The 19,945-nt window shown below is 40.1% G+C and overlaps 2 protein-coding genes across 2 annotated transcripts in view; both read right to left on the bottom strand.

The window, feature by feature from the left end:
- The window catches only part of LOC131463471 (probable E3 ubiquitin-protein ligase HECTD4), a 45,884-nt gene extending 33,448 nt beyond the window's left edge, over positions 1-12,436 (bottom strand). Inside the window, exons 1-12 of the mRNA XM_058635201.1 lie at positions 11,717-12,436; positions 5,851-6,392; positions 4,224-4,313; positions 4,003-4,130; positions 3,809-3,917; positions 2,404-2,542; positions 1,789-1,959; positions 1,064-1,256; positions 817-978; positions 602-715; positions 368-508; positions 42-277 (exon numbers count right to left, since the gene is read on the bottom strand). Of these exons, the coding sequence (XP_058491184.1) occupies positions 42-277; positions 368-508; positions 602-715; positions 817-978; positions 1,064-1,256; positions 1,789-1,959; positions 2,404-2,542; positions 3,809-3,917; positions 4,003-4,130; positions 4,224-4,313; positions 5,851-6,392; positions 11,717-11,863 (2,172 nt within the window). The 5' untranslated portion in view covers positions 11,864-12,436. The remainder of the gene's footprint in view (positions 1-41; positions 278-367; positions 509-601; positions 716-816; positions 979-1,063; positions 1,257-1,788; positions 1,960-2,403; positions 2,543-3,808; positions 3,918-4,002; positions 4,131-4,223; positions 4,314-5,850; positions 6,393-11,716) is intronic.
- A 428-nt stretch (positions 12,437-12,864) lies between these two features.
- Positions 12,865-19,442, bottom strand: LOC131464170 (group 3 secretory phospholipase A2-like). Its single transcript, XM_058636522.1, has 7 exons — positions 19,118-19,442; positions 18,815-18,947; positions 17,183-17,317; positions 15,835-16,577; positions 14,800-14,929; positions 13,930-14,049; positions 12,865-13,835 (listed from the first exon to the last, which is right to left on the bottom strand). The coding sequence occupies exons 1-7, from the start codon at positions 19,374-19,376 to the stop codon at positions 13,646-13,648; spliced, it is 1,710 nt and encodes a 569-aa protein (XP_058492505.1). The 5' UTR covers positions 19,377-19,442; the 3' UTR covers positions 12,865-13,645.
- Positions 19,443-19,945: the final 503 nt, after the last annotated feature.

The raw sequence follows: 19,945 nt of genomic DNA, 5'->3' as shown, positions 1-19,945 counted from the left end.
CCATTTCGATTGAAACATGAGTCACAGTGATTCACCCTGACCTGGAAAACCACCAGGATGCAGCGGATGATGCAGGTGTCTCCGTTGACCATCGCTTTCTCCATAATGTCACAGATGCTGCTGAAGTGACGGGCCTCTATAGGATGCTGTTTCCCCAGCAACGCGCCCAGGGGCAGACTGTTGCTGCTGGCCGCCAGCAGGTTGAGCTGGTGGATGCACATCGCACCTACGTGATGAAGCAGCTGGTTGATGACCTCGCCAGTGGCTACTGTTTCCTCTGCGAAGAGAGACGCCGATGAGCACGGATGATCACATTTTTGGTTTTCAATCTGGTAACAATTCATTTTCTTCTGTTTTTTTTTAATACCTTTGGGTTCTTTGATGACATGGCTGACACCGAGCCTATGGCACACGTGATGAAAGGCTTGGTTCCCAGGGTTGCACCACTGGTCGATGTAATCGCTGGAGCAGGTCCAGATCAAGTTGTTCAACGCGTCGTAACACGCTCCTGTGATGTTAAAAAAAACCAAAGGATAAACATGAGTGACTGTGTGTAAACTGTGAGGTTAAAGATAATGTGTGTGAGAGGGGTTGAGCTCACCCAGTCCTGCCACCTGCGCTCCCCTGCCAAGAGAACTCCCGGGAGCATCGATGAGGTCTGCGCGGCTGCTGAACTGACCATCAGCCAAGCTGAACACGAGACTGGAGGCTAAAACTGTAACGGAAATCAACAGTTTTTGTTTTGCGAGTGAACTAAAACTGATTTAGTCATCTTGTGTGTGTGTGTGTGTGTGTTCATAGTGTGTGTGCTCTTACTCTTGAGGGACGACAGGCTGCTGGTTCCTCCGAACAGGGAGCGAGTGGCGGAACTTCCCGAAACACCGGGAGGTGACACCAGCATCACCAGGTACGTCCCACACACATACATGGGGGTCTTCCTCAGAGTCTTTAGAGGGAGTCCACAGCTGGTGTTGACAGCTGTGAGAGAATTAAACACATATATTCATACTTTTTTTCCCTGACATATTTGACAAAATCCACAGTGTCGTTGCTGATGTATTACCAGACGGCTCCTCTTTGACCGTGTTGGTAATCGCGGAGCCCGTGAGAGCGGCCAATGTGGCGGAGTGTGAGGCCCGGAAGCGTGACATTCGACTCAAGAGGAGCTCGTTCAAGCACTTGGAAGACTCGCCTTCCTTGCGAGTGAGAATAACTCTCTCCTGCAAGATGTCTGCGACGCACAAGCCCGTCTGAGTCTGTGCCAAAAAGAAAGTGGAAAAAAAGGTTAAGATACATAACAGGGCTGGGCGATATACTTTTTTATATAACTTGATATAAAGTTTGTGCTTCTTAAAGGAGAGTGGCAATACACTGTAAATACACTCAAAAATAAAATATCTACTGCTTTTTTTATTTACGTGTGTTAGAAACAATGAATTTGGACTATAAATATGATCAATTATGTCGTTTCCATGTATTTTTTTAATCCGTTCTTAATTTCTTAATTTTTCAGCTTCTTAAATGTGAATATTTTCTGGTTTCTTTGCTCCATATAACAAAGAAATCATTCAAACTGAATCATTTTTGGTTCCTGGACAAGACAACAAGACGTTACATTTGAGAACGTTGTCCTTTCCAGGTTTGAGAAACACTGATTAACACAGATTAAGCGATTATGAAAAGAAGAAGTTTGTTGCAGCCCTTATATAGATAATAATAATAATATTGATATACATACTAAATGTACAGGTGAACTCCCCGTTTAGCAGAGTGGATATCTGTACTCACAGTCAGATGAAAAACATCCATGAAGACAGAGTGGCCTTTCTGCGTCTTCTCGTTGAGACTGGCCGGGGACCAGACCCAGTACAGGTAGGTTCCATCTGAGCAGAGGTGCAGCGTGGTCATGCTGCTGCCCACAGGGAAGTGATGGGCTGGCATGGGCACAATCTGGCACACCTAAAAGAGAGGACCAAAAAAAAGATATTTTGAGCCTGGACAGACGTGTGTGGAAAAAGAGGGGGTGGGGGGGGGGTTAGCAGGCAGACATGCAGCACTCAAACGTGGCTCGATGTAGGAGGCCTCAGCCTCTTGACGCCAACTCTACCAGCGATACTGTCCAGCGCAACCCCCACATCTGCTGAATTTTTAAGTGCGGGTTGGATTTTAATGGCCACACGATTGAACACAGCTTTGATTGAGCTTCAATCTCCGTATAAATTCATGTATATGTCCACTCTGCCTCTTCACTTCCTGGACTTGCATCATGTTAGTATTACTATTATTATTGAATAATTATTGATTATTATTGTGTGGCCAAGTCGATTATATGCTGCATGAAGCGTAGAATGATCCGATTTTTCAGCTTCTAAAACGTGAATATTTCCTAGTTTCCTTACTCACCTGGAGGGTGAAGGGGTCAATGACCTGGCACAGCTGATGAGGCTTGGCATCGAAGGAGGAGGGACGGTGGAGGAGGCGACCGCTGCTGAAAACCACCCAACCGGGCTCCAACTCTTCATTTCGACAGTAAACGAAACCCCTACACAAACACACAGCAGTGGTTTTTACAGGTTTATTGACTTTTTATCTTCAGAAGCCCAGTGAATACACCTGGGTTTGTTGGATACAGCAACATGTAAACATTCTGCATTGTGACATATGTACACACATGAATTGCTGGTGATATCAATAAACCTTCCTTGCAGCAACCTATTTCAGATCTATTACGGTAATTTGGGTCACACTATTTTTGATGTCCTTGTCACCACTGGGTCAGGACACACAGATCGGTCGAGGAAGATTTCTATTTTTTGGCTCCCCAATCTAATTTTATCAGCCTTTTTAGATTTATGTGGATATGTTGAACATTGAAATAATAATTTTATTGTTAATTTGCCAAACATCTCTTGAAAATTATTAATTTGCCAATTCAAAAATGGTATTAGCTGTGAATTTGTCACTATGAGCACAAATATGCATTTTTGGGTGATGAAATTTTGTTGCTCCCCAAATAAAAAGTTTGGGAAACACTGCGATTTACAACAAACTATACAGAGTTTTAAAGAGGAGGATTCTTTTTTGGAAACAAAATAAAAAGTTAGAATTCTGCCTTTTGTTTATCTGAAACCTGAGTTTTAAGGACAGAATTGTAAGGTTGTTGTTTTTTCAAAACATTGACTTTTTTCTTAAAATTGTGAAATTAGTTTTTCTTCTCAAAATTTTTTTAAAAATCCCTCCGAGTTTTAGTTTTTTTTTTTAAAATGTTTAGGGTTTTTTTCTCAGAATTCAGACTTTTCTGTTACAACGTCTGAGATTTAATTCCGTATTATGAATTCAATCTTTATTTTTCTCAATTTTTTTCCCTCAAACTTCCAACTTTGATCTGAGAATTTTGTTTCCAAACCATTTTCACATGTGGTTCGAATCCTCCTCCGTAGATCTTAATGTGGCTTATGTACTTTTTCTGCAAGTAAAACAAAGACTAACTGCAGGTCCATGAAGACGTAAAACAAACATGGTGGAAGGAAGCTACCATCTACTTCCAAACTGAAATCATTCACAATCAATATGTGGCATCATAGTAAAGAAACAGGTCAACACATCCCCCCTAAAACCAACCAAGTCAATCAAAGAAGTGAGGATGTGACGACGCAGAACTGCAGAGATTAATTTACAAACGTCCGGGAAATAACGTAACACTGCTGTTGCCATGGACGGGGTAAATAATGAGGGATATTTTTAGCGTTTCACTCCCTCTTTCTGTCTTTCTCTCTCGCAGCAGACGAAGGAGCGAGAGTCAAATTACCTCAGAGTCCCGTGTAAACCAGAGCCCAGCTTGCTGAGTCCTCTCCCAGAGGAGTTGGTGGTGTACAGATAGAGGCCGTCTGTGGCGAGACAGCGCCCCAGGTCAGTGTCTGCGAGACGGAATGCGACAGCGTCAGTGAGAGGTCATTGTGACAGTTTGAAATCAGTCCTGTTTTTTTATTTCCCCACCCTCACCTTTATTCTCTGCAGCTCCGGCAGAATTATCAGGCGTGGGCAACATGTCCTCAAAACCCCAGGACACACAGTGTTTGCCGCCCAGGAGGCAGGACGGAGAGCCCGGGCCTCCTTCCAGGAGCAGCAGTCTGAAACAGGACAAACACAGTGGGAATCGCGGACCATGAATAATTACCTTTACTAAGACGAAGATTCTTAAATTAATCTAAAAGTTTCCGAACCTGTACAGGACATCGGACACGGGGAGCTGTCCCAGATCAGTTTGTTTCTGCAGCAGGTGAACTGTGTGGATGAAGGTCTTCAGAGATCCCCTTGGAAATAATTTGGCAGATTAGTCAGGAGGAACGCCAGTGAAAGCTCATCCTTAAAATATCATTGGAATAGATTATATGCATTTATGGTTTCAATTAGGTTTCTTCCCTCTTAAAAAAACCTTAAAAACAAACTACAAGTTACTCAAAACAACTGAAAACACAAGTTCCCCCCATCCCGCCATTCATAACTATTAACTGAACACAGGTTAATCGACGTTCACTGACAATCGAGGGTATATAGTGGCATTTTGTGAGGTTTATCTGAGTCATGGTGGAAAACAGCCAAATAAAAAGACAGATAAAAACCTGGTGACACTGATCCAAAGACTGTGGTGATTATTGCATATTTTCTACAGTCAATCTTATCAGATACCGTCAGATCTGTGTGGCAGAATTTTGTTTTCCAGGGTTGGTGAGGATGCTCAGCGTTTCAGAGTTCATGACCTCAGAAATACAGAGTTTGGTCTTGTGTCAACGTGTCCTTCTACAACAGGGGTCTCAAACTCAGGTGACCTGTGGTCAAGTCATTTTTTTAAAGCTGGAAATGTCTTGTTTTGATTCAGTTTGAATGATTTCTTTGTTCTATGGAGCAAAGAAAGTAGAAAATATTCACATTTAAGAAGCTGAAAAATCAGAGCGACTAAAATAGTTGACAAATAATCCATGAATCAAGTAACAGTTTCAGCCGTGGTAGAAACACACACATGTACAGTACATTTGCTGACGTTAACCTCTCACATAATAAATGGACTAACTGGAGCCACCAGAGGTGAGTGGGAGTAAAAGCTGATGGTTCTATAATTAGCTCCCAGTGTCTCCCAGTGCAGGAAAAAAGCACCAGGGCTGGATCTCAACAAAGAGCCCTCAGCATCAACAGACGCCGAACAAAGAGTGGAGAGTTCTGGTTTTGACAAGTCGACGTCGTTTGTCACCAACAGAAGCCGGAAGTTAAAGAAACAACAACATGAGGCTCTTTAGCTGGGTGGGTGTCGAACACAAGACGCATCAGAAACAAATACTGGTAACCAACAATGTTGATTTTAACTATATAGTATGGTGTATATACATCATTTCTGACATATTTATATTAATAATAATTTATCGTGCATCATTAACACAATTGCAAGTAAATTACAGGCTACATTTGGGGAAAAATGGCAAGAGGACATAAAGGGTGCAAGGATTAATCACTGACTAAAGTAATCGCACACTATGTTAATGATGAAAACTCGTTCTCTGATGTTTCAGCTTTCCTAATTTTTGTTTGTTTTGAAAAATGTTGATCAGCATTCTTCAAAAACTCGATATGATGATGTTGTCAAATATAATATTTTGTCCAAAGAACAAAATGATTCAGCTTTAATGATTTCCTTTGTTAAATGGAGCACAGAAACCAGAAGATGTTCCTATAACAAGCAGGTTTTGTTTTCATCTGCATTTATTATTTTTTCCCACTGTGTTAAATATAATTTTCTGGGGATAAAGGCTATTGAAAATCATTTAATTCTCAGAGAATTCTTCAGAATGTCCTCACCTGGCACAGGCGAGTGCTACGAGAGCAGCAGCGGCGTTTTCCCTCTGCCTGTGTGTGTGGAGGATCTGCACCTGAGCCTGGTTGGACTCCTGGGTGCCGTCTTCCAGCCAGGAGCAGAGCAGCGCCTCCAGGCCGTTGAGGCAATCTGCCGGCTCTTTACTGAGGCTGAGCGGCTGGCAGTCGCGCAGACAGGCCAGCAGCACCTCCGCCGTGACCCCGCAGAGCGCCGGGTCGCTGCGCGTCTGCGACTGCAGGAGCGGGAAGACCAGCAGCAGGCCCATGCGTGAGGTGAACGGCGCCTGCTCGGGCTGCTGGAGCAGACCTTGTCTTTTGAGCAGGGCCAAGGTCTCCTCGTCGGCCCCTCCGGTTCCCTCTCGCTCCTGCTGCTCCTCCAGGGCCAGCTGCCGCTGCGCCCCCCACAGGCCACGCAGGGCGTTGAGCCGGTACTCCAGCAGACGTGCATACGCATTGCTCTGATTCCCGCAGACGGCACGCAGACGCTCGGCTAGCTCGACGGGATTCTTTGTCTCAAATGTGAGAATCTGGAATGAAAGAAGAGGGATAAAGTATTTGTGACCATTTGTCTGCAGCTTAGTGAACGAAATCAAGAGAAAATAATGTTATTTAGCCGATTTAAAAGGAAATGTTCACTCTGAAAATATTAAGACTAGATATTTACAATTTTTCATGTCCAATACCAACACAACCTTGAGTATCTACCAATACCAGTCAAAAACGAAATATTTCAACTGTGTAGCATATATGCTGCTCCCATAAATAATAAACAACCAGCACACAACATGATTCACTTACAATGCTGACCGATATCAGACCGATACAGACACTTGGCATGTCTCAATACCACTTGTTTGTGTCCAATACTGATTCGGAATTTCTTCCAATACCATTATCAGTCCGATACAGTCATCTTCCTTGTTTCTTTGTGGTTAAACTAAACAGGTTTATCTCCACGAGTGTTTAAAGCAGCCAGTTTGCCAACACTGTGAACTAATGTCAATAAAACATAAAATGAGACCATTTAACACAAATGTACTAATAAGTGAAAAAGGAATAGGCTGAGGCATGTGGCTAATTTTTTCCTGTTCTGTACAATACAAGGACAAAAAAAACAAAACAGAAAATCAGAAATGTAGAGAAAATACATAAAACATTACACAACATAAAACACTGTCACTTCACATTATAAGCTTTACCCCCAAAACTGACACAATCTGTTTTTAATATTTTATCTCACTTTGCTAGTTTCAAACAATCGATTAATTTCAAATAATCCTCGTAGAATATAATTTCCTTCTCTTAAATTTAACGAATGTCTGGATGCAAACGGGAAGAGCTTTACTTGCAACACAAAAAAATATTTATATGAGATTAAAGATTGCGGCTTATTTGTCCTGTTTTATATTAAACTTTTCATATTCTATTTTAGTTTATTAGAGAATATTATCTTCAAACAATTTAGGGGCGGTGGGAGATGCTATTTAGAGGCCTCTGGATGTCATGCAACTGACAATTAAGTTGTCTAAATTTTGTTTAAAACTAACCGAAACATATCTAACTAACGGCTATAATGTAACTGATAGCATTTTTTTTTTTACAGTCTAACTATGAATCACTTCCACAGAGTAAACCCTCACGTCTCCAGCTCTGTGGACTTTGGACTAATGGTCAGGAACGGCACGGCACATTCGGGAGGAGAGCCTGGCCCGATCACAACGAAGTGAAACAATGTGCTTCATGTGCACTTAAGGCAGCATTCCATCTATTGATTACACTGTGGCCCCCACGAAACATAGACCAGAAAGGAAAGAAGAAAAAAAAAAAATCCATTACGCATTTTAGCAGGCACAACTTGTATTGATTCCATTTCAGAAACCCTACTAATGTTACAGTAACACTCTTTAACTGGATGCTGGGCCTTCCTTCACCTTCCTCTGCAAAAAACCCTGCTGCAGACCGTGGACCAAAAATAGTCGGCATTGCAACACCTACGAAAACAACGCTGACTACAATGACACAGTCACTTTTAAAGCAGAGAGTGAAAGAAAATCTACATTTTCTAGCTTATATTTTAGGTTTTTGTAGAGTTTTTTGGGGAGGGGAAGAGGAGGTTATCATCAGCAAACATGGAAACTTCACTTTTATTTGGGCTAGAGCTGAAACAATAACATGATTAATTGATTACTACTACAAACCACACAACTTATCAATTAATGGAGAAAATAAACAACGGATTAATCACTTATGAAAATAAACCTTTTTGTAATCTCTATGTAAAATAATATCAAAGATTGTCCCATTGCTACACCCAAATGTCATGACATAATACATGCAGATTAAATGTCTTTATATGTGCATGTTGTAGATCAGTGTTTACGAAATTTTAGAAATGGGGGACCCGCGCTTTAAAGATGAGAAACTATTATGACCCAAATGACAATAAAAAACCATGACAAGAGCAAATCTGTGCATAATGGAGGGACTTATTTCCAAGAAATGTTTGGAAAACAGTCATTATTATTATTATAATAATAATATTATGTAAAATATAAAATACACAGAAATCTTGACTAAAAAGAACATTTTGTGAATTTGTTTGGGGACCTATGTCTGGTCCCCAACCCAGTCTTTGGAAACTATTGTCTCTGCTGTTGATACGATGGTAACAAAGTTACAAAGTCAGAGATTGGACCAGTGAATAAGCACAAATTAATGCATGGCGCTTCCACGAGTTTCCTCTTGTTCCAGAGCAGCTTTGACAAAAAAAACCAACAAACTCCGTCGGTCACTCCAGGTCAGAGGTTGAACTCAAAAACAAAGGGTCTGGGGTCAATTTGATTAATGAACCAATGGTTTGTCATGTGTCGCAGGAGCTGCCGATAGAACAAAACAAATGTGCCGACATCAGCTTGATAAACTACAGGAAAAAAGAGAACATCAGCAGATCCTGTGTCTCCAACACTGTACAACTAGTAATACAACATTAACAAAACAAAAACGATTATTTTCTGTCTCTTAACCTGTCAATAAACTGATGAGCTGTTGGTCCATGAAATATCAGAATATTGTACAGTTTTTGATGATTTCTTTGTTATAGGGCGCAAATAAAACGGAGAATATTCACAATTTAGAAGCCGAAGAATTAAAGAGTTTGTTTTAAATATATGGTACAAAAAACACTAAAATCCAATCCATGACCTTATTGGTTGATGATTTATTTCGTAATCAGTTAATGATAAATATTAATTACAAAAAATTACAAGATGTTTTTTTACATGACGTTTTTTCTTGACTTTTCGTAAAATGTAGCTCACGATATGATACAATATGCGATACATGGTCCACGATACCAATAATATCACGATGCAACAATTCTGTGATAATCAATATACTACAAGACAATCCTACAGTGATACATCATGATATCCGTCTAACTGAAGAAAAGCATGTCTTGACGTAGTTTTCTCCACCATTATCCCGCCGTAAACTCCCTCATCTTCTTCAGCCAGGTAACTTCTGCACAAGTTTCCTCTCAGTCATTTGAGCAGCAGCGCCACCATGAGGAGACATGAAGTAGTCAGGGACTGGCAGGGACTGTTTACTTTAGAGTGCCTTAATTTGTTCATTAAAATATCGATATTTGCCCTAGCGTAAATCGATATTTGAACCCATCCCTACTCAAACAGATATGATTAGTTAGGTTGTAACTTAACTGAATTAGACGTAATTCACAGCAAGTCAGATCAACTTACGATAATAAAGGCACATTCATGCTCTTCTATTAAGCAGATAAGCTCATAAACAGATCACATGATCTGAAATGTAAATGACGAACTGCTGAACAAACTGGATCAGTGTTTTTCAGCGACTGCAACAGCAGCAGGTTTGGGGATTCCAAACAAATGAATGTTCTTGTCCATGTTCTTTTGATTTAGTAGTAATTCTTGTGAAATAAAATGTCTATATTTATATTTTTAAAATGGCATTAACCCTTTAATCGTGCAACCGAGCGAAAAATAAAACCAGTTACTGATGAAAATAGCTTAGAGTCGTTTTTCTTATAAGATAAAAGACAAGTGTTTAAACGGAGCTTTACATTTATCGCCAAGAGTCAAGTCACGGCTGAGAATATTCAGTCAGGAAGTGAAAGCAAAAACGGTCTCACTGTTTCCAAAGGTCACCGTTTTTGACAGAATGCATTCCAATGGGGTTCCAGTTGCTTCAAGTCAGACAGTTGGAGCTACCTGACATACATCGACATATGATTCCAAGACAGCTGCCACTTTAACAGTAAAAACACTAAAGTTTTCAATAAACACGGCATGGTTTCAGGGAATGTCTTCATCCACACGAAACAGCACACGTGTCAGGCCAGTACATGGCACTGTAATGCTAATATGGAGAAGACGTTGAGTGTGCAAACCTGTTTTTATTCGAGCAAGTATACATTACAATGTATACAATCACGGAAACAGAGACCAAATGTAGAACGCGAGGGTGACTAAGGACAGAAAATAAAAGTTATCACAAAGTGAACGGACCAAACAAACTCCAAACACAAGAAGAGGAAGAAGACGACAATGAAGATAAGCAACAGCGAATGCTGGAGCGCAAGAGAGGTGGGAAAATCATAATTTTCCCAGTCGCAGATTTGTTGTATATGTGACAATGCAAAGGTGGCATTGTGAGACCTGTTTTTTTAAAAGAAAATAGGTCTCCCCAAATGCCTTTTGTGTGTGGATAAAATGTCAAAATAAAAAACCTCTGGCAGATTCAACTACACTCATTTCCATGTGGACAGACCTTAAATAAATGGCATTATAATATACTCATTTAATAGCAAGTGTGCTCTCTAGTTTTTCTTTAATAATGTATGCTTTTTATAAGAAAAAATGTAGTTGGATCAAAATGATAGACAGAATCTCAAATAACCACTCCTTGAAACACATGACATGATGGACCTTGGAGCAGATGGGCTACAGCAGCAGAGTGTTTATTAGGTGACCTGTGTACCTAATAAAGTGGGCGGTGAATGTACATGTAAGGTTTAATTTCCAAGTCTAGTTCTCATTTACATGTGGAAATATATAACACATTTAAGCACTGTTGACATCTGTGCTGTCTTAAAAGTGCCGGCATCGTTTGAATGTTTCGATTTAGCACCACTATCATAAAAACACCCAAACAACACCCACCCTGCCAATGAGATAACAGAAGATGAAATATGCCCAACATATCAAGAGTGCTTGGGCCGATAACCGATACCAATGCCCATATATATACGTCTTTCCTTATGCCCAAATTACAGAGTTTATGTAGCAGATGTAGATGAAGGATATCTCTATTTGAACAAAATAAATAAGCATAAAAAAAACAACAGCTGTAGGGGGCACCAACTATTTTAATCATTCATTGGCAGATCTTTGCCTGTTTGCCGATATCCAATTTTAAAGCCAATATCTCCCGATATCATGCCAATAATATCGGACGTCTGAGATATAAGATAAATCTAATTGTGTTATTTATTTCATTTTCTATATATACAGTAAACACTATTTCTGATCTTCCTCCAAGTGCCACCAGAAAAAGCTCACGGACGCCACAGTTTGAGAACCGTTCTTCTATATAACAAAGAAATCATTAAAAAGAAAATCATTTTTGTTTGTGAACAAAAACAAGACGTTTGGGGACACGATCATTACCAGGTTTTGAAAAGAAACTGATCAACATTATGTGACATTTTATGGACCAAACGATTACTCGATTAATCGAGGAAATAACCGTGGATTTGCAGCCATAGTGTGTGTGTGTGTGAGAGAGAGACATGGACGGATTCCACTTCACTCACCTCCTGCTCGGTGTCCCCCTGCTCCGACACCCCGATCTCACTGGGCAGCTCGGCCAGGTCCGTGACCCGAATGAGTCCGTCGTGGAGGAAAATCGTTTCCTCCTTCACCGAGAGCCACTGGGACGAATCCACAGCCCCGGAGCCCATCGCTCTCTCCTCCTCCGGCAGTGATGATGCCAAAGGGGTCGCACATTAAAAATTCAGGGACAAGGAGTGACAGAAACGCCCTAAGCTAGCCTGCTAGCGAGCCGCCGCTGCTACAACAACATAACATAACACCGCAGCCGTCAACCGTCTCTGCGTTATCAGTGCGTGGCGACGGCGAGATTATAGGGCGCGGAGCTCACAGACGAGATCCGGGCGGTGTGCAGGCGGCGGCAGCAGCGTCGTCAGCGTCAGCGGCTTCACGGTGCTCGGGTAAAGATAGCAGCGGCTGCTACCGCTAGTTAGCTGTCTGTCCCCAATTAGCGTACGCTGTCGCGAGAGCGTTACCGAGCAGAGTGGGCGTGACAGCCGGAGTAAATCCGTTAATATGCCGCGACGCACGTTTGTTGTCAGGACACAGGGCCCGAGTGTGCGGCTCCAATCCCCGGGGCAGGCGCGCGGCTCCGGTTCGGCTCACAGCCCCGCCGCGGTGTCAGAAGCAGCTACAGGAGAGATAACGAACAGCCTCCCAGCTGTCAACGCGACGCCATGTTTCCAAGGCCGAGCAGCTGCCGCTCCCAGCATGCACCGCGCCGCCCAGAAGAAAAGCTGTCAAAAATTCATGAGTTCATAGGTTCATAGTGCGGGGGTCTCAAACTCGCGGCTCGCGGCCACATGCGGCCCGCCAGTCGATGTCTCGCAGCCCTACATTTGAACAACATTTTTAGAATAACAATAATTTATGAAGTTATCACATTATTGAATTTATTAAATTCAACATTCAAATTCAAATTTCTACATACATTTTTTGATGTCTGTTTTTGTGATTATGAATACATTTTTCAGTTCACTTTATTTATTTGTATATTTTTCAGTTAATCTTTATATTTTTCACACAAATCTATCTATCCTTAAATAATCATATCCATATCTTTACAGTAGAATTTGATTGTATTGCAGCTAAAAATAAGTTTATTTACAAAACATAAGAGTTCAGTGAACATTTCCAGCCTCTTGTTAGAAACAAATTGACATTAATTTGATGCATGACTTTCGAGGAATGCATCAAAATTAAAGGTATTTCAGTTAAAGGGGAATCAATCAATAAATAGATAAATAAATACACCCAGGTCAGAGTTCAGTAAAGTTTACACAACACAAAGTTTGAATTAAAAAAATATTTCACTTTTGCACAGACATAACTTCTGGATTGATTAAAAATATTCCTGTTTAATATGGAAAGTTTCATCTTCATAAATGTAAATTCATGTATGATAGAAAACCGATTTCAAAAAAATATAACTTCTGTCTCTTTCATGGTGCAAACAGCAAGTCTGAGAAACTCTGATGCAACGCAGCGCAAGACATGAAGGTTCACAAGAGGGCAACTGAGGTTCACACCTGACAAGCGTCAGAAATGCACTTTTCTGAACGTATTTCCATATTACTAGTACTTTAGATATTAAAATAAACGATTTTGACCTTTTTGAGTGCACTTTAATATATATATTTATAAATACATTAAATTTGAGTCACAAAGATAACGACCACATACACAGGTTTTGGTGAACGTGACTGTTTTCATCACATTTTTACACACATAACAAAAGTCATTGATGCTGTGCGTTTAATAGCTGAGTTCTCTCTAACATGATGATCGAGCGGCAATCTGTGCGTCTGCGTTGAGGAAGTTGGGACTTATTCAACTTTAGCCGGAGTTTTTAAAAGTCTAGAAGACATCAAAAAGATTTTTATTAATACCCAGCTACGTGTGAACGAGTCCTTTCATCTGTAATAATCATGTTTTTGCTGTGCCACGGCGGTTTCAGCTTCTCTTTCCAGCTTCAGGCATCGTTTATAAAGGCGAACAGGAATCGCTCTTTTCCTCGCGTCACGGCCTGAGTGCTCTTTGCGCTCCTCCGTCTTCTTCAGCGCTCGAAGTAGGTCAGAGGCTTTGCTGAAGCCTCCGGAACATCTACAAGAGAAACAACATCAGTAACAGAAGCCGTTAAACTGGAAACTTATGCAAACTGAGTTGCATAAAGACAAATAAGGCAAAAAAAAAAAACCTTTTTCTGCGCTGGCATTTCTTCTTTTTCGGCACTTTGAAGCAGCGTTGAGAGACAAAATCCGCCAGCAGTGCTGGGACGACGCTGGGTCGCTTGAAGCGTCTGACGCTCACAGCCAAGCTGTGAAAGTGAAAGACAAACAGAGTTTATTTACGACCTCTTATAGAAGGCAGGATAAAACAGCATATACAAGACAGAGAAAACAGCCTCTGGGGACGTATTGTACATAAGAATGAGGTGTTATCATACGTGAGGTACAAATGAAATCTGTTCCATTTTATGTCAGAAAGACATCACCAATTTCATTCTCTGCTTATGTGGACGTGATCATTTTGACATATTTCAAATAAAAATGTTTGTTTTTTGTAGCCCTTAGAATGAGCTTTTTATATACGTTATTTAGGCAAGAGCCTTACTTTAAAAACCCTGCACCGCCATGTTTCTACAACATTGCCTTTTGCATTTTGAAGCAGTTTAATGATAATAAACAGTAATTACTTCACCTAAATACGTGAAACAGATAATCAAAACGTAAAAAATAGCTTTTTTAAATGAGCATTTTCAAGAAAAATAAATAGATGACTAATTAAAAATGTAAGGTTTAGGAATTAAGCCCAGTTCTCTGAAACAGACCAGCAGACCTCATGTGGCCCGAGTTACAAAGAGTTATTTCTGTATGTACATTTTTTTAATTAGATTAATTTTACATCATAAATACGTTTATATTGCGAATTATTTATCATCCCATATCAAAACAAACAGTTTTATTTTCAAATAAAGTGAAATATCATTATAAATATGATGATTTTGACGTCTTTTCTTTCCTCAAACAAAAAAGACTAGACACTTAGTGGTAAAATGAGACATTACCGGGTGGTACAGTCACAGTGGTACACAGTCTTTGACTCCTCGTTCTGGAGATCGTACTTCTTCTCCAGAGGACGGATTTGAAATCTACATTCGTCCAGATGTTTGAGGCTTCCACACAGAAGCTGATAATCTGTGAAAATAAACACGTTCTTATTATGGCACAGATTATGTTAGTGAACCCATATATCTTTAATTACTAAGCAACAGTTGATGCCATTGTCACCACAGCAACAGTTTAGGCACTGCAGTCTTTGTTTCTGATTCAAGTGAAGTTTTCTGTTCCTCCAGGAGGGGGCAGTGTTGCTCCGCCCCCATAAAGTTGCCTTGGGGTAACTTCTTTTTAAATACAGTAATCCAGCTGCAATTTCTAATCTAAGCTGTCACCATGTTGTTTTATAGACCCATCAATCATCTCAGCTATACTTCTATTAAAGTGTAAGTGGTGTAATTCCACACTACTTTTAAATCTCACTTTTAAATGTACTTCTATAGAAATGCTTTTTTCCCACCTCATATTTTCAAATACTTTTGGTTTTATTCTTTTGACGTTACACATTTTTTATATTCTTACTATATGTATATGGACTGTATGTTTGTGAATATGTGTTTATTATGTGTTACACATCTTCTTTAAGCCTCCTGTAAACTTTTAATGTTGTGTTGTTAACTTACGAAAGCACTTTGTACTCATTTGCTCTATAAATATCATTTTTTTATAATATAATTCATTAAAAAAGGAGATTCAGAAGTTCTAATCATTAAAGGTGAGAGCAGGTCACTCTCCTGCACCAAAGTCCATAGAGAAAATAAGCGTTTTTAGCGGCTGGTGGACCGACATTCATCAAAGCCAGGCATTAAAGCCATCAAAGACAACACACATCAAATAACCTAAACTATCCTTTATATTTTAGCAGAAACATTAGACTAGTTAAACTAAAAAGAAGAATCCGTGACTAAATCATTGATGCACCACAATGAATGCTGACTTTGAGCTGCTTGTAATATGACAGATGTTGTGTTGCAGGAACCGCTCACCTGGAATTGTGTCATTATTTTGTTTTAATCTCTTTCCCACGTGGTCACTTTGTGCAGTTGTTCTTCCCTGGAGCGTCTGACGCGTGTCATTCCCCCGCAGACCCGAGTCCATCTGCTGCTGTGGTTTGCGGTCTTCATGGAGAGTGCTTGTGGTCTTTGGTCGCGCCTTCGTAAACGCATCAGTGTTCCAGAGTGTCGTGACTCTCACTGAAGGTCCGTGTGGAGCTGTAGGAACAGTCGTCGTTTCTTGTCCCAGACAGTTTTTGCACGGTGTCCTTGATTCACAGCAGCGACTCTGCTTCGGAGGCTGTTTGTGGTTATTTGTTGTGGTTTTGGTTGTCGTTGAGGACAGGATGCTCTGTGTTGTTGTGGACACGTGTGGAGGAGCCTGGTCTTTCCTGTCGCTCCTCTTTCTTTCGACTCTTTTGTCTCTTGTGGTCGCATCGAAAAGACGCGTCGTCATTGGAGCAGTCGTGGTGTTTGTCCTTGATGTCTGTGGCTTTTGTGAAGACAGTGTCTTACAACCTTTTCCTCTCGCCCTGCGGTAAAAGGTGTCTCCTCTCGGTGGAACTCTGGATCTACATCTGTGCTCATTCTTTGGGGCTTTTCGTGGTGAGCCGATCACCGCCCTCGTCTCCTCACTGCCGTCGTCGTCTTCTCCATATTTGCTTGTAGCGTTGGAGGTGTTGTATGGGAGGGGGTTTCTGAGGACGGCATATGGAGCCTCTTTGGATACTTTGCACCTTCAAAGAACAAACACATAATGTTCGTTTACTTTTACTAAAATATGAACATTCAAGTCTTCAGGAAGGCTGTTCCATCACAACTAAAAGGACACTAGTTCCAACAGCGCTGGACATTCACATGCAACTAACAATTATTTTCATAATCAATCCAATTTGAAAATAATTGGTGTTGATGTTCTCAAATGTTTTGTTTTGTCCACAAACCAATATCCTTCAGTTTTAATTATTTCTTTGTTATATGGAGCAAATAAAAAACAGGAAATATTCACATTTAAGAAGCTGAATAATTGCCAAAAACAGTTGCCGATTGATTAAGTCATCGATTAATAATGGAGAAGTTGTTGCAGCACGAGAGCCAACACATCAGGACAGTTCCTCAGCAGAGTGTGATGATGTAACATTGTTGAAATTCAGCCATTCCAGGATTCCTCGCTGACTCTGAGCAGCACCTCGTGTCTCTGTGACAGATGGACAGACGTGCTTCTACAAGCGGCGTGCAGGTGCTGCTCTCAGAGCCGCGCGCGCTCTCTGCCTCCTCATGTGCCCGTACCTGCATTTTCCACACAAAAACATCATCATCATCATCATGATGTTTGACTCACATTCCCCACCAGTGCATCCTGGTGCATCGCATCTTCTGCTTGAGCTCAAAGCACGGAACGCGCAGGATGTTGAAGAAGCTGTAGCCCACCATGCTGGAGATGGTGTCGTTGGCGCCGAGAAGACACTGACGAAACCTGCAGAGAGGAAGTCAAACGTTAACACACACAAATTATATTTCTGACCACATGTTAATGAAAAATTCAGTATCTATCAAACTTGACATCCTGGTCCCTTTAAGTTATTTTAAACAAAATACTTTATAATTCACAAACTATTACATTATTGCAGAAAATTGGACAGTAGTTTCAAGAATTAATTCAGAAGAATAAAGAAGAATTTTAGGATCTTTCTCATTAATGCAGAAAATTGTGCCAAATTTGTGTTATTTTGATAAAAAGTCTTATATCTCAGCAGTATTTAAAGAATTAATGCAGAAGAATAAAGACGAAGAATTTTATTTATATTACTAAATCTATCCATGTATCTTTTCAGACTCAAACTTGACATCCTGGTCTCTTCAAACTCTGAATAAAGGAAGAATTGGTCACTGCTATCTGTGTTTGCTTTGTACTTGATATTTGTTGTTATTTGTTGTTTTTTTAGGCTACAGATCTCACTGTGACTTCCTGACAAAATAAAGTTTCAATAAAATTTAAAACACAAAATAAGCTTGGTAAATATCAATATTCTACACCTCCGGTTTGAAACCTCAAGATTTTGGAATTATAAGTAGTTTTTGGAATTACATTTTACACTTAGTCTTTGCAATAGTCAATTTCTACCAATAAACACCAACACTGTGTGGGCTGGTCGTTTAAAATCAAGTGTTAGTTGATGGTGCGTTCATGCGTCTCCCTTATAGAAGAATGGAATGTGAGTAAAGTGTACGTTTGTCACAGTTAAAGTGATTTAAGTGGAAGATTATCTGCAGCCGCGATTATTCAAGCAGGATAAAAAAAAAGGCATCTCTATTCTCGCACCTTTAGTTAAATCCTCGACGTCAAGACCGAACACGCTGCTCGCAGTTTATTTTTGACTGCCTTTCATACCATTCCTCTTCCTCCTCCACTATTTACTACTGATGCCTCTTTTAATTTCCACTTCACTTCATTTACTTATAATTCCAATATCTACTTATAATTCCAAAATCTACTTATAATTCCAATTCGGAAAATATACTTATAGTTCCAAAATCTACTTATAGTTCCAAAATCTACCTGTTATTCCAAAATATTCTTATAATTCCAAAAATATACTTATAGTTCCAAAATATACTTATTATTCCAAAAATATACTTATAATTCCAAGAATGTACTTATAGTTTTGAAATATACTTATAATTCCAAGAATTTATTTATAATTCAAGAATTTATTTATAATTCCAAAATCTACTTATTATTCCAAAATATACTTATAATTCCAAAATCTATTCCAAATCTACTTATATTCCAAAAATATACTTATAATTACAAAATATCCTTATAATTACAAAATATACTTATAATTACAAAATCTTGGAATTGGAACTATAAGTAGGATTTTAAAGTCTTTTAACTGATCTACAGTTCTACAGTACTAAAAAAAGCAGCAGGTACCAGATTCTGTCACTGATGGAGAAGCCAAAGTCTCACCCTTGGTCACAGTCACAGTGTGAGAGGGTGTAGAAGTGTGAATTGAAGACTCCGTAGTTGACAGTGAAAGACGGGATGACGTGCAGACAGTGGTCGTGCTCACGGCAGCATCTGTCCGTGTTCTCAAACATCCCTGAGTTTAAAAAAAATAATTTCAGATGCAAGCTGAGAGAATAAAATTCACTTCAAGAGTTGTGGGCCCCAGGGGCCTTTTCTTTGGGCGGCCCCTGAATCCCTTAGAACAGCCCCCCCCCCGCTCACACATTCACCAAATGAACACATGAAGGTAAAAAAAACCCTCACCTAACTCTTCATAAGTGGCCGCTTTACTGCTCATTCCACACCAAAGTGTCCCCGGGACAATCCAGCTGCGTTTCCTCCGCGCCTTCGCCTCAGCCGCGTGTCCTTTCACGCGCGCGCGTCCGTCCCGAAGTGGACCCGACGTGACACCGAGGAGAGCCGAATCTGATCCGATCACTTCACACATGAGGCAGCAGAAAAAGAAGAGGAAGAAGAGGAGGAGGAGATAATGAAGATGAAGATGGAGACCTTTTCTCTCCATCTCAGTGTCAAATGTGTGTGATCGGACCAGTTTGAGGAGATTAAAGTGGATTATACCACTGCGACGTCACTGTTTTATTCTGTAAAGGATGGCTCGTGCTCAGAGGGAGAGAGGGAGAGAGAGAGAGAGAGTCTTCCTTGATTTCATTGGTTTACAGATGTTCAACAGTGGCGTACATAGACATTGGAAAGGGCAGGGGCTCACGTGATTTACATACATTTACACATTTATCAGACCACCTGTCATAAAAATGAGACAACGTTTTAAAAAATCTTTCAAAAACTTGTTAAAAAATGTTACTATAGATGATTTGGCAATAAAAAAAATTAATTCACCCCATTTTTATACCCAAATTTAACATGACATTAATCAAGCGTAACATTCAACCACTAAAACTAACATTTTCCATTCAGGAATGAACAGCAGCATCAAGTAAATAAATATAATTTTAACATCTTAATAAAGACATAATAATGTGCTTTAGAGTACATTTGAAAAATCATGGATAATAACATTAATAAAAATTATAGCATTAAAAACATCAAGAGCTTCTACATATTGGTCTATTG

This window comes from Solea solea, chromosome 8 (genome assembly GCF_958295425.1).
Source record: "Solea solea chromosome 8, fSolSol10.1, whole genome shotgun sequence".
Classification (NCBI taxonomy): domain Eukaryota; kingdom Metazoa; phylum Chordata; class Actinopteri; order Pleuronectiformes; family Soleidae; genus Solea; species Solea solea.
Note: the sequence above shows the minus strand (reverse complement) of the source record. Positions and strands in the feature narration are given on the sequence as shown.